A 14,557-nucleotide genomic window follows, 5' to 3' on the forward strand; every position below is an offset into this window, starting at 1 on the left:
CCATCTAGAATGCCCATGGCAGCAGCAGTCAAGAAATTAAAAGCCGTACTGCACTGGGCAAATCTGCTGCAAAAGACCTCTTTAAAATGTTAAAAACCAAAGATGTCACTTTGAAGTGCACCTTACCCAAGCCATGGTGTTTTCAATTATCTTATGTGCATTCGAAAGCTGGACAATGAATAAGGAATAAGGAAGACCAGAAAAGAATTGACACATTTGAATTATGGTGTTGGCGAAGAATATTGAATATACCATGGACCGCCAGAAGAATGAACAAATCTGTCTTGGAAGAAGTACAGTTCTTTAGAAACAAAGATGATGAGACTTCATCTCACGTACTTCGGCCGTGTTATCAGGAGGGACAAGTCCCTGGAGAAGGACATCACGTTTGGTAAAGTAGAGGGTCACTGAAAAAGAGGAAGACCCTCAACGAGATGGACTGACACAAAGGCTACAATAGGCTCAAACATATCAACAACTGTGAGAATGGCAAAAGGAAACTCTGGTGGCGCAGTGGCTAAGTGCTCCAGCTGCTAACCAAAGGGTCGGCAGTTCAAATCCACCAGGTGCTCCTTGGAAACTTTATGGGGCAGTTCTACTCTGTCCTATAGGGTCGCTATGAGTCGGAATCGACTCGACTGCACTGGTTTTTTTTTTTTCTGGGTGAGAATGGCACAGGACTGGGCAACATGTCATTCTGTTGTACGGTGGTTTGCTGAGTTGGAACTGACTCGACCGCACCTAACAACAACAAAACACCACGTTCTCTGTGCAGCCCACCCTGGTTGGAATCCATGAGTCCTCTTCCTGTGCCTTCATGCCATGTCATTTTGCCCTTTGTGGCTACAACCCAAGTGAGGTTATGAGCCAAGTGGGGTTCTGTGCTAAATGTGGATTCCCACCAAGTGGGGTCCCGCACTAAGCGAGGTGGGTCTTGTCGTCCTGCTTCATGTGTAGGTGAAGCACAGAGAGCTCAGTGACCTTCCAAAGTCGCACAGCTCTTTTGTGGTCTCCTTGGGCCCACAACCCAGTCCCAGGTCCTTAGTCCCATGCTTCGTCTGGGATCCTAGGCCCGTCCTCTCCATACCTAAGTTGCTTAGAAAACCTTTAGTTTTCCAGAACATGAGGTGTTGGATGGTTATCCTCTGGTCTGGGCTGTTTCTGCCAGAATTGCTCAAATCTTTGAGAGATGAATAGGTAGGCTTCCCTTCTTGCTTTGGCTTGTTTACCCTGGGCCCTCCTCCTAGACCTTTCTAAGTAAACACAGTTGCTTTTTGCACGCGGGAAAAGCTGTTCTCGACCCCTCTAAGAATCTGCCCTGTGTCAGGCACTATGCAGGGACATGGGCATGCTGCCCTGTCCAGCTCAGGCTTCCCTTCAAGCTCCCCAAAGTGGCCTTGAACTTCAGGTCTGTTCCCACCAGATGGCAGTGGGAACCAAGTCACAGAATCAAAACTGCATGGCCCAGGAAGTGCTGAAAGCCACGCCCTTTTGTTTTCCACAGCTCAGAAAACCACTTTCTTTACTTACAAATTCACTTTAAGACCAAGCTATGCTGATGAAAATTGTCACAGTTACTTGTTGAGCCTCACAATGAACTGAGAGGAGTGGAACTGCCCCACACAGTTTCCTAGGCTATCTTTATGGGAGCAGATTGCCAGGTCTTTTCTTCCGCAGAAGTGGCTGATGGGTTCGAATTGCAGACCTTTTGGGTAGCAGCCGAACGCTTAACCATTGTGCCACCAGGGCTCCTTGCGACCACCCTAGGAAGGTGGAATGTTACCTCTTTTACAGATCTGAGCCCTGAGAAAACTCAAGTACCTGGCCTGGGTCATACAGCACATAAGTAGTGGGGCTGGGATTTGAACCTGGGGCATCAGACTCTAGGCCTCACGGTGCTAAATATCTTTGGAGCCAATACTGAAGCCCACCAGGCCCTTGAGGCCAGGCAGCCTCTGCTCCCATCTTCTGTGCTACCCACATGGCTGCCAGGACCTCGCTGGGAGCTCAGGTCCAAGGGGGCTTCTCATTCCATTCAGAGGAACAGAGGCAGGAAAGCCTCTTGCTTGTGGTCCAGTGGCCATGGGACACCCTCTCAGACTACTCAAAACAAAACAAAAACCATGCTGCCGAATTCTGAAGCCACTTCTGACTTCTTTCCTCAGGTGACTTGAAAATTGTTCCCTGGTGCTCCTTGGACACGAACACCCCCAACTTCCTCTGAGAGCCATCCACAGAGTTTAAGAAGGACGCTGGAGGCAGGGCAAAAGGAACCTATCATGAGATCACAGCTCCCATCAGGTTTATCTTGAGGCTGGTGGCCTAACCCCGGGCCACCTTTGGGATACTGGGAACTGGGTGTGGCGTGTCCTTCCCATTTGGCTGCATTTTCCAACACAATGGCAGTCATTTCCCTCGAATATGCCCGAACCAGCAGCTGCTTGGGCCAACAAAGTCAGGAGCTCTTGGTTTTTTTCCTGCACTTAGGGAGCATTCGCCAAGTCCACACGGTGGTGGTCTGTCTTCATCGCTGGCTGTGAGCAGGTTCTGAGATCGCCTTCTGGGGAGACTTGGAGAGGGAAAGTAGCAGATGTTGGGCTTGGGGGCACATGTGGGGTTCAGCTGGGCCCATCACAGCTGCTCAGGGGGACTTCTCCCGGGGCTATAGGGCTATGGCTCTTAGAAATCATCCACCGCTGAAAATCCACTCGAAGTACATTTACTGAGCACCTACTGTTTATGTCCCAGGTGCTGGGGACTCAGCAGGGAACAAAAGAAACTCCATCTTCAGACAAAGTCTTTGCCCTCCTAGTAACACCTGCCCCTGGGCCCTGCCCCACCACCCGCAGCCTCTGGGCTTCACCTCCCCAGCACACTCATCACTCGGGGGCTATTGGGCCCCCTTGGCCTCCAATTCTCACCCTCTCTTCACTGCCATCTCCACACCCCTGCCTTTTTTTTTGGGGGGGGGGTTTATTTATTGTGCTTTAAAGTTTACAAATCAAGTCAGTCTCTCATAGAAAAACTTACACACACCTTGCTATGTACTCCTAGCTGCTCCCCCCCTAATGAGACAGCACACTCCTCCTCTCCACCCTGTATTCCCCATGTCCATTCAACCAGCTCCTGACCCCATCTTTCTTTTTGTCTCGCCTCCAGACAGGAGTTGCCCACATAGTCTCTCATGTGTCTACTGGAGCCAGGAAGATCACTCCTCTTCAGTATCATCTATCTTATAGTCCAGTCCAATCCCTGTCTGAAGAATTGGCTTCCGGAATGGTTTCAGTCTTGGGCTAACAAAGGGCCCAGGACCATGACCTCCAGGGTCCCTCCAGTCTCAAACCATTAAGCCTGGTCTTTTTACAGCAATTTGAGATCTGCATCCCACTGTTCTCCTGCTCCCTCAGGGGTTCTCTGTTGTGTTCCCTGTCAGGGCAACGAAGGTGGTAGCTGGGCACCATCTAGTTCTTCTGGTCTCAGGCTAATTTAGTCTCTGGTTTATGTGGGCCTTTCTGTCTCTTGGGCTCATCTTTACCATATGTCTCTGGTGTTCTTCATTCTCCTTTGCTCCAGGTCCACACTCCTGCTCTTGCTGTGACCTTTGCCCTCACAACAGGTCCCCACTCAGGCCTTTTACAAAATACTCATTATCACAGGCACAGGCCTTCTCCCCTGGGTTATCTGAGGGGACCCTGGCTTGTGCCTGTCGCCTGGCAGCCCAGAGGGTGGGCACCTGGGCCTTGGCTGTCTTTGTAACCACTGCCACCTGGTGGCCAGGATCAGGAGGGTAGGTATTTCAAATCCATTTCGTAGGGGAGTGGAGGGGACTGTGAGTGACAACTGGTGACCAGGCTCATAGAAACCCGGCCTCTACCTAAACAGCTCAACAGTTTCAGGGTCCTTCCAGGGCCAAGTGAGTCTTAAAGCTCTATCTTAAATCTAATTCACCACACCAGGAATTCACACCTCAGCTGTTCACCAGAGGCCACACTATAAAGCTGATTCCCCCCAAAACTTGTAAGAATGACTTAAACCAGGCTGGAGACAGAGCCGCACTAGTGTCTTGAGAGACACTAAAGCAAACAGCAAACGCAGCTGGCGGGGGGAGTGGAGAGCACCAAGATGAAGGGAGAGACTTAAGGACAGAGAGAGGTCACCCCATGCCACGCGGAGGGTGACTGGCTCCCCAGGAAGTGCTTTCTGACACAATCTGGATTGAGTTTAAAGGCTCTCACTATCTGGATGTTCAGGCCGTTGACTCTACAGCATGTCTGCACTTTGTCACCAGGGAGCCTCCCTCTGCGGGGCCCCTTAACTTATTCATTTGTTCATTCAGCAAACATTCACCAAGCAAGTGCCTTCCCCATCCTAGAACCTGATCTAGTAATGAGGCGTCCAGGGCAGGGGGAGCCAGGAGGCCCACAGACAGCAAACACGGAGCTGGGTTGGGGGACACAGGGGCAGCTCCTGCAGCCTGGGTCCCTGATATGCCAAAAGGAAACCACAATTACAGGGACTTGGACGCTGCTCCTGGCAGACTGCTACTCAAGAAGCCACCTTGTGGGGAGCAGAGAACTGCGGCCCGGAACTGCCGGAGCTCCTGAGGCAGTTGGGAACCCAGCAAGGGTCCAGGGAGAGGACAATTTGGGTACAGAGACCTCTAAGGACCGACAATGTCATGCAGGAGAATCCTGCGAGAGCAGGAGAGTCCCAGGGCCAAGCCTGTGGCAGGGGCTGCAGCAAGAGGCTGCTAAGGCCCAGAAGGAGTCATGGTCCCCATCCATGGTGGAACCTGGAGCTCCCGCCCCCAAACTGTACACTACAGATAGGTAAGTAAATACAATTAAGCCTGTGCATACTTTGCTTACTGGTTAATCTGCCCCTGTATGTACCTCCAAAATTTGAGTTGGAATCTTTACCCTTGTACCTGTGTGATCCTGTGTGGAAATAAGGTTTTATGTTTATGAGGCCACGACAGCATAGGGTTATGTCCTAATCACTTCCGAGTTATAAACAGATTAGACATACACAAGGGCACATACTGGGGAAGACAGATGCCATATGAGGATCGCCAAGGAACCAAGGAACGCCCAGGACTACTGACAAGGAAGGAATCAATGTGGCCAAGACTCTGAGAAGACAAATCTATTTCTTCAAGCCTCCTACTTATGGTATTTGTGTTATAGCAGCCTAAGACAGAGTCCAGTGCAGGACAGACACTTCTGTGGTCTTGGGGCCTGTTAGCTAGACTCCAGGTGTCTGAGTAACTGGTCCTGTTCCCAACTCCAAGTTCAGAAAAGGACCTGGACCCGACTAGGCTGCCAGGAGAGGCTGAGAGTGCCAAGAGAAGTCTATGTTGATGCCAATTACAAAGCCCGAGGTCTCACCCTGTGGCTCAGAGGGCATATTGTAAGGTCCAAGTCTGGTGAGGGGCTCCCAGCTCAGATGAGGGTCCGTCATGCCTCCTCTAGCTTCCATGTGGAAGCACTTCAGCTGAGACCCTCACTCATCAGCTGTTGGCAACCACAATTGTACCCCTCTGCGGTGGGAATTTTGGGGGGTCTGGAAGATTGTGACTCCACACTTCCGCTGGTCATCCTTACCCATCGGATTAAATGACTCTGATTTACCCAGGCGGTGTCTTACCATGGACGTTTGTCAATATGGTGGCCATGCGCCTGGCTACACTCCCAGTCCTACTGACATCCCTAAAAAGTGCCATTTTCTCTGCCCATGCTGTAGCAGAAGGGTCTGCTGAGCCACTATGCCAAGCTGCGGTTTCATTCTCAGGAGTAAGAGGCAGAGGGGCACATGGGTGCCAGTTCATCTGGGTAGCACAGAGGTGAAGGCCCGGTTGGGGCCACAGTTGCTAGGTAAGAGCAGCCTCCATCCTCTCCAACAATCGAGCACATCCAGCAGGTATGCATTCAGTTCCTCCCCCGCGGCAGGCCCTGTTCCTCAGGGGAGCATGGCAGGGTGGTGACAATGGCCACTTGCCACAAACCTGAGAAACTATGGCCCCTTGTCCAGCTCTGAGGGCCATTTCTGCAGCGTACAGCTACGTATCGATTCACAAGATATTATTCTTGTCATTCAACCTTCCTGAAATTTGTCACTGCCCATTAAAAGCTGAAGTTTCATGAAAAGTATAGTCTAGATGAGAGGCCAGCAAAGATGGCACCCTGAGGCTCATCCATGCACCCTTCCCTCTGCAACCCCACTGGCCCAATCCTGCCCTCTGAACTCAGGCCCAGAACAACTGCCCACACACCTCCATGGCTAGTCTGCAGAGCAACACCTTACTGCAGCCCTCTGTTCTCCCCAATCACTGAAGCTGCTAGGCAGGACTGTCGCTGGCTAAGGACAGAGGAAACACTTTTGTGTATGCCACTCAGGCCCCTCGGCTCAGCAAAGCTTTTTCATGCCCTGGATTGGGCAGTGCCTGACAGCGTGGTTTCCCAAGCCTTTAGTGGTGTGCTGTAGACCCTGCCTGAGGACAGGTTACCAGTAGTAAGCTCCTGGGTTGCTCTTGCATCGTCTCACAAACATCTGGAAGCTTCCGGCCACATCCCAGATGACCACTGCTCCAGGAACATTCTTGGTGCTTCAGGAAACCGCCCTAGACAGTTTCTGAAATGACTGCATGAAGCCATTCTGGTGAACACTGCCCCCTTGTGGCCACATCCACACCTTACTGGGAGTCCGCTATACCTTCAGTGGATGAGACCTCCATAGGGGCAGGGGTGAATCCTCAACCTGGAGGGCAAACCTAAGCACAGGATGGTTTGGGGGACACTGGAGGCCTCAGGGAGCAGAAGGTAAAAGGCAGGAGGCACAGCCAAGAGTAAGAGCAGGCGAGGCGCTTCATGCCGACACCCTTGCAGGGTTGTCCACCACCAATTACAGAGGTGTGGGGTAACTGCAGGGGGAAAGAGGAACTTAGAAAGGGGAGGAGATGGTGTCCTTAGGCCTATTCTGAGGCCCTTCCTCCCAGATGTCACAGACACGGAATTTTCTGGAAGCCACTCTGGGAGGCAAACAGTGTGCTGTCACCAGCAGAGTCTCCAGCAGCAAGGAATACCAGACGCTCTGCTGCCCCCTACCCACCCTGGGGCACAGGTTAGGGGCAATGGCAATCTCCCACCCACTCACATGAATGAGACAGTTACTGGCCAACACCCAAGTGTTGTAGTGTAGCTTGGTTTTATTTATGTCCACAAATATTTCAAAAAAAATTACAAAATACTCAAATGGAGAGAACACAGAAGTCACAATTTCTGGGTGTCTACTCTGTTTACACTGTGTCATCTCATGGCAAACTACTCATATATATACATTTAGCTTCAGATATATATAAACGCAGCGAGCCAGAGTGTACACTCTGCTCTGCTGCTGCTGCAGTGGAGCACGAAGCTCAACCTCGACGATACTGAACAAGATACGTACGAAACACAGAAAAGCCAACCCAAAACTTCAAACAAAAGGAAGGAAAACCCAAAAGGAAACCAACAGTCGGGGCTGAAAGACACCGTGAGGGTCCGGGGCCATCCTAAACAACTGCCGCTGATCAGGGAAGGGGTCCAGGTTTGGATTTTTTAAGTGGAAGAATCTAAGTGCTTCACCTTGGGATATGGGGAGAAAACCAAAACCTAACAAGAAAACACCTTCAGACAGTTTTCAAGTACAGACTGCAGAGTACTTCACTCTCTTGTCTTCTTTGGAAAAATGGATGCTGGAGAGAGGAGGCGATGAAGGGTTCACTAAATGGTGGCCAGCGTGCTCCACCAGAAAAGAACGAGGGACGGAGAGCAGGTGGGTGGTGATGGCACAGGCGTCTGGAGCCGCGGGAGCCATGGGAACACAGTTTCCCACCCAGAGTCCTGCATGGCACCACCTCAGTCAGAGCAGCAGAACCAACTTCCCTGATGGCCGCCACCACCACCCAGAGGGAAAACCACCGCCTTCATGCCAGTGAGGCCAGAAGTTTGATGATCAAGGGTTAATTTGAGCTTGCCTCCCTTAAGGAGCTTAAGTTAAGGCAGAAATGGAATGAGAGAAAAGAAAAAACTACAAATATTTTCAACAGATAAAACCACCCTCTCTGTATCCCCACTGAAACCAACCATGGTGATAACAGAAACTGGAAATGCCCCTGATGCAGGTTTGAATCCAGAACCTGAATCAAGAGCCAATACCTGCTGGTTTCTTCCTGCCCCCATGCAGCTGGGGCCCTGGGCTCACCTCGTGTCCACTGACCCACAAGTGTCTCTCTCATGGTCCGACAATTCTTTGAAACGACCACCATATACAACTGTTTACAACGGCAGAAATAGCCCTCAAGAATCTGAGAGAAAAGGAACGGAAGAGGTCATGCCCGGGTGGAAAGCGTGACCACAGATGCAGACATCCCAGCATCTCCCCACCCTCTGCTTGGGCGAAAGTGCATGTTAGCAACTGGAAAGGAGAGGGAGGCCCTCTCTCACCAGGACAGCTGTGCTCTCAAGGGCCTGCCCCCTAAAAAGTGGAACCTCCGAGGTGGAGGAAGCCTGCTTTCTAACTCCACATTTGCAGCTAGGACTCTTGTTCCTACTTCCAGGATGAAGCTTGGGACTCAGCCGGTTTCCCAGGTGGGTCGCCTGCTCCTGGGGCAGAAATACAAGCTGCCACCCACACATCAACTGCAAGGTCTCAACTCGCTCAAAAGCAGTCTGGGTCTATGGCAAGGATGACTGGGTGTGTGTCCTCGCCTCAAGAACATCCGAATGATGACGTGCGTTCATCCTACTACTGCCCTAAAGGCAGACTTCGAACAGATTCCTTTGGCAAACATGTGTCCCGGGTCTTTCATGTGCTGAGTTATTTGTATGGAATCATTGTCTTTAACTTTCTAGAATGTTTATGAAATTTTCATAGTATTAAAAGAGAATTCATCCAGAACAATCAAATATGTATGCATAGAAATCTATAAGGAAATCTACAACCAGACACACACAAACATGTGCTTTCTAGCCCACAGAGAAAGAACCAAGGTGACACCGGGAAAAGAAAACAGACATTTAACTCCTGCATGGCTGGTGCAAAATGAAAGAGGTTCAATCTAACAGACGTCTGCACCACTGGCAAAGCACACGCTAGGAACAGACAGAAGCGAAAAATCAAAGCAGCCAAACAAAGACACAGTTTGTAACACTGTCCCTGCAAACCCCTGGATGCTCACTGTTGTGCCGGCATCTAGTCCCAAGCTTCTGCCCACTTGTAATTAGTAACGCCCATCTGCTCCCTTTAATTAAAGGGATAATTATATATAACTTTTTATTAAAAAATCAACTCTGTATTCTGTCAATAGCTGGTAGGAATTCACAATTAGTGACATGGCTGGAAAAAAATAGATGAGAATAGTAGTTTGTGGGAGGGGAAAAAAAAAGGCTGTTCTAAAATTATTTATTTACAGACTTAAAAAGCCATGCTGCAGAACTTTCTCAAATTATGAAGATTTCCTACAATGTATTAAAATAAAAGATTTCTTAAAAATTATAGTTCTTGGATTCCAAATTCATATATGCCGCCTGTCTGCAAACCTTGTGGGTTTTGGAACACACGTAACTGAGTGTGTCTGCACGCACAGTGAAGGGTGTGAAGTGGATTCTAGCACCTACTGAGAAACTAAGGAAGGAAGAGAAAACTAAAGCCAAACCCCAAGATTGCAGGGAAGGTTTCTGAATGGTCAGTCCAGTCCAGGACTCACTAAGTTTCTGGGGACTGTCATGCAGGGAGACCCAAACCAGTCTCAAGGAATCCTCTCTACAAACGAACACTAGGATGCTGATACATTTTTAGTTGTGGGGTTTTTAAATATATAAAGAAATCTTTAGAAGATAATTCTTTTTGCTTTTGCAGCTCCTATTGTATGTAAAAAGTCCTGTTTCTTCCCTCAAGAACTGGGGTTTCCACAGCCAGCGTTAACAAATAAATAACTTATAACTGCTTGTCACCTTCTTTCTTCAGTCGACTGGAAAGGAAGAAAAGGGTACTCAGCATCAGGCCTGGACAGGTGCCGAGCAGGTGGCTCGAGGGTCCCCAACCCTGCCCTAAGTGGCCTCCTGCATAAGTGACTGGCCCTCCCCCTCTCCCTTCAGGGTGGCCACTGCCCTCTGGGCTCTCTGTGACCAGCGTGGGTGGGGGCTGTTATCTGGCTGGGCCAGTGGCCAGCTGTACACATGCAGCGGCTGCCTCATGGGAAGGACCCCTGCCTTGGGGCCCGTATGACTCACCTGTAATAATCTTCCTGACTTGGTAGGTGGCCGCCATGCATGTGGGGGTGTCCGTGCAGCCACTGCTGCTCCATGGCCAGTCTCTGCAGCTCGGCCGACTGGGCATGCATGGCCTGCAACTGGTGGGCTGCTGACATAGGGGGCGGGATGGCCCCCGGCAGGTCTCGAGGGTAGGGGGTACCTGCCAGACATACAACAGCCTCTGCTACAGGAATGGCATGGCATGGCTGGCTAAGACAGCCTGCCCACCACCTCTGCACCACTGGCTGTGGACGGTCCAGCCAGTCCTCCCCAGGCTCTGCAGAAAGGGGCCATGACAGCAGAGCCCCTAGGTTCCCCCTGCTGGGACTCCCCAACCCCCCAGGCCACCTGGGCTCCCTTTTCCTCCTTCAGGCCTCAGATGAAGACAGCCTTTCCCCTGCACCCTCAAGTAAACCAGGCGCCTCTGTGGCTCTCCCATTTTACATGCTCATCTCCCTGGCTCTCATCATGCTGCTTTGTCATCTACACAGCTCCCCCTGGAGGGGGCAGAGTTGGCCTGTCTTGCACACTCACGAGGTGCCAGTCAGTATGTGTTTGAGTACACCAATGATTAGCCGAGGGCAAGGGACCCGACCACTACCCCAACTCCACACTGGATCCTACCCCTCCCCGTGTCGACCCAAGTCTCACCCACGTCCCCTGAGTACAGCAGGTGAATTCTTACCAAACACTGGATGACGAAGCATCTCGTGCTCATGAGGCGGCTGTCCAAGAAGAGGGTTGGGGAGGGTGCCAGGGGGGTAGGGGAAGCGAGCCAGGTGTGGGCCTGCGGTCAAGGGGTCAACCAGTGGGTGTACAGGGCCTGCAGAACCTAGAAAAGGACAAAACCCCAGATGCAGGCGGTGCCCAGCTTGGGGGTCTCAGCACTCCACCCTCCTTGGCTGGGATTCCTGCTGAGCTCCTTCTCACCAACCCTGGTCACCAGGGCTGCGAGCACCATTTGGCTGCCAGCCACCCTCATCTAAAGCAGCTGCTCCTGTGGCTCACCTTCAATGAGTGCTCCAGAAAGGAGACCATGTAAACTGCATTTCTTCCTCTCGTTTCTGAGTGCCCCCTAAAGGCCACGATCCCCTGCTGGTTGTAGAGAGCCTTGCCTGCCTGCCTGACCTGTAACGTGTTCAAGTCTCTGCCCAGCCAGTGTCCCTAGCCCCCAGAGCTGCCTCCTGGTCCTTCACCCTCAGAGCCCAAAGGACCCACAGAATGTGTGGGGCCGGCAGGGCTGGTCTGCTGCTGCCTGATGCTGTTGGCAGGGGCTAGGCTCCGCAGCTCCCCTTGCTGGCAGCAAATCTTGTGGTCCTCCTTTCAGAATGCCACTCTTCCTCACCATCTCCTGCCCTAATCCTCTGTTCCAGGTGCCACCAGCCCTGGAAATGGTGTCTCCTCCCCTTCTTCCTGCCTTCTTTCCAGTCACACCCTCTCGTTGGTCCTGGGCAGCCAGCAAGCTCTGGCCTCAGGGCCTTTGCTGTTGTTCTTCCTCTGCATGAAGACGCTTTCTCCTCAGACCGCAGACTCATCCCCTCACCCTTCAAGTCTTGGTTCAAGTGTTACCGCGGGGGGAGGCTGTCCTGAATGTCCCTCCCCACACCCCACGGGATGTCTGCCCTGTTCTCGCCCCAGCTTTATTTCCCTCCAGAAGACTTAGCACTGGTCACAAGCTGACATCTATTTACTGTCTCCTGAAGCTGGAAGGTAAACCTGGATGGGGTTCTGCTCTATCTCCAACACCCAGAACTGAGCTGGGCAGGCCACGGTGCTCAAAAAACATGCTGAGTGAATGAGTGATAAGCAAGTACAAGAGCCGGCAATGGACTACTGGCCCTCATGTGGCATTACGGCACACCTGCTGGTTACAACAGCACCTAAAAGGCCAGCACAGGTGTCATCGCGCTCTCTGCAGCCTGTCCTACAGATTCGGCCCTGCCTCCTGCCCCACTCGCCTCAGCAAGCGCAGGCCACTTCTTGCCACCCTGACGACCTTCTCCACAGGGCCTAGGCTGCCCGGCACAGGGCCAAGAACCTGAGCTAGAGACAGGCGTGCCACTGGGCCCAGGGAACTGCCAGCCAAAGGCCCTGGGTTAGGGGCATCTCTGGGGACTCAAAGAGACAAAGGCTATCTGTGAGTCAAGCAGAAGTACGATTTCTAGGTGGATGAATGACTATTCTAAGGCCGGTCAGGAATCAAGTGATGGTTCAGGAACACATCTCTGCCCCTTTGAGAGCAACTCCATCTCTGGGCAGGCTCCTGACCTCCCCACTCCCAACCTACTTCACCACAGAGCGCCCCACACTAGGGCACCCACCTTGATGGAGTGGGTCCTGCTGGTGGAGGTGGAGGTGCGAGTGGATGTGGGAGTGCTGGTGGTGGTGTGGCGTCACGTTGAACATCTGCAGCCGCGCCAGGGGGTCGCTGGTCAGCGAGGCCATGCGCTCAGCGTGGATCCGCTCAGCTGCCAGTCTATCTGGGTAGCTCATTTCAGGCCGAAGCTGGGGGCCTGCCAGGGCCAGTCTCTCCCTCTCCAAGGGGTTCAGGCCCGGGTGGAATGAAGCAAAAGGATGGGGGCCAGCAGTGGGGGGGATGGTGAGGGCACTGTGCCGGGCGAAGTGCTCCATGGGGTTGGTGGCTGGGTGCAGGGGGTCCAGCTCCGGGGGCTTCACCTCAAAGCCCGGCTTCATCCTCTCCCGCAACTCGCGCTCCCGGATCTCCCGCTCTCGGATCTCGCGTTCCCGGAGCTCCCGCTCACGGATGGTGGGGTCAATATTGTAGAGGCCAGGCATGTGGTAGGCCAGTAAGGGGTCGGTGGGGTTGAGGGGCATGTAGAAGGGGTGGTTGCGGTTGGTGGGCGACATGACGTGGGGCCGTGCATACTCGCTCAGAGTCCGGAGGGCAGGCGTGTCGGGCCCAATGTACGGGGGCACTGCGGCAATGGTGGTGGGTGGGGGCTCGAAGGATGGCCGCATGTGGCCAGGACCACTGAGCTGGGGATCGCTGAGACGGCCTTCATGTGCTGAGCTGGACGCCTTCTGCTGCAGGAGAGGAGAGCATGAACCTGGCGCTTTCATTGCAGAGGTGGGCCCTGCCCTGCTCCCATCCTGCATCCCAACCTGAGTCCTGGCCCAGGACTGACTGGCCAGGCACAGGGACATGGTCCAGACCCTGCTGGGGCCACACGTGCCTTAGTCTCACTTGCCTGCCAGCTTCCCCTGTCCCTTGATGGGTTTACGTATCTCGGAGAGAATGTGTATGGGTATCTGAGTGTGTATCCGTGAGTGAGAGCGAGAGCCAGTGAAAGAGAGATGGAAAGATAGGGAAGAGAGAGCATGCACCAGGTGCTAAGAGGCTAGGGGTCCCTCTCCTTCACCCCAGAGGCAGGTGCCTGGTGACCCGGCCTATGATGGCACCACTGTGCAGCGCTGATGGAGGGAACTGACATGGTCTGGTCACAGCTCAGAGTACTTGGCTCTTCTCCCAGATCCTCCCTTTAGTTTCTCTTACGCTCCTTCAAATTACTGGAGAAGGGCAAGTCCCTTCCTGGAAGGTCTCCCCACGCCCATGCCAAAGCTCTGCCCACCCCCACGCAGGCTGACACCAAGTGACAGCCTGTGGATCAGCTTGGCCCTGCAAGGGAGAAGCGAAGGGGTATGTGGCAAGCATCTGGGGAAAGAGCAAGGCTGAGCACTGGCTCTACCAGGTGCCAAGTGGGGTGGCTCAGGGACGTGTGACATCCTCAGAAAATCTTGGGGATCAGGCCTTTAAATAGCACCCCACCCTCTGGCTGCCATGAAGACAAACCAGGTGGTTCCCAACACAGGGGTTACAGCCACACCCCTCTGGGTCTGGCCAGTGCACTCCTCCTGCACACACAGGAAATGGGGTCTGGGCCACCCCCACCCAGCCCGACACCAGGACTCACAGCTGCACGCTCGGCCTCGCGCTCCCGCTCGCGCTCCCGCTCGCGCTCTTTCTCCTTCTCCTTCTCACGCTCCCGCTCCTCACGGGCTTTCTGCTCAGCCTCCCGCTTGGCCTTCTCAATGGCCTCCTCCCTCTTCTTGGCCAGTTTGGACCCCGCCAGAGGCATGAAGTACAGGTCTGTCCGTGCACACGAGTTGTAGCCCCGGTCCAGGTGTTTGTAGAACCTGAGAATGACCACACCTCTCACTAGAGGCCTCTGCTGAGGCCTCACCTGCCAGGCTCCCACCCAACCCCACCTGTCCCCCACTTGCTGCCCACCTGCCCAGGGCCTAGA

The 14,557-nt window shown here is 53.1% G+C and overlaps 1 protein-coding gene across 23 annotated transcripts in view; it reads right to left on the minus strand.

Annotated features, from left to right (window-relative positions):
- Window positions 1-9,298: 9,298 nt before the first annotated feature.
- Window positions 9,299-14,557, minus strand: part of RERE (arginine-glutamic acid dipeptide repeats) — a 473,241-nt gene continuing 467,982 nt past the window's right edge. For 21 of the 23 annotated variants that reach the window (XM_064281204.1, XM_064281194.1, XM_064281210.1 and 18 more), the window contains 5 exons: window positions 14,225-14,447; window positions 12,614-13,337; window positions 10,978-11,124; window positions 10,272-10,452; window positions 9,299-10,009 (listed from right to left, as the gene is read on the minus strand). In XM_064281204.1, coding sequence (XP_064137274.1) covers window positions 9,976-10,009; window positions 10,272-10,452; window positions 10,978-11,124; window positions 12,614-13,337; window positions 14,225-14,447 — 1,309 coding nt within the window. In that variant the 3' untranslated portion in view covers window positions 9,299-9,975. The remainder of the gene's footprint in view (window positions 10,010-10,271; window positions 10,453-10,977; window positions 11,125-12,613; window positions 13,338-14,224; window positions 14,448-14,557) is intronic. The other 2 variants (XM_023552093.2, XM_064281209.1) reach the window with 1 other exon arrangement.

The sequence above is a fragment of the Loxodonta africana genome, chromosome 3, assembly GCF_030014295.1.
Source record: "Loxodonta africana isolate mLoxAfr1 chromosome 3, mLoxAfr1.hap2, whole genome shotgun sequence".
Taxonomy (NCBI): domain Eukaryota; kingdom Metazoa; phylum Chordata; class Mammalia; order Proboscidea; family Elephantidae; genus Loxodonta; species Loxodonta africana.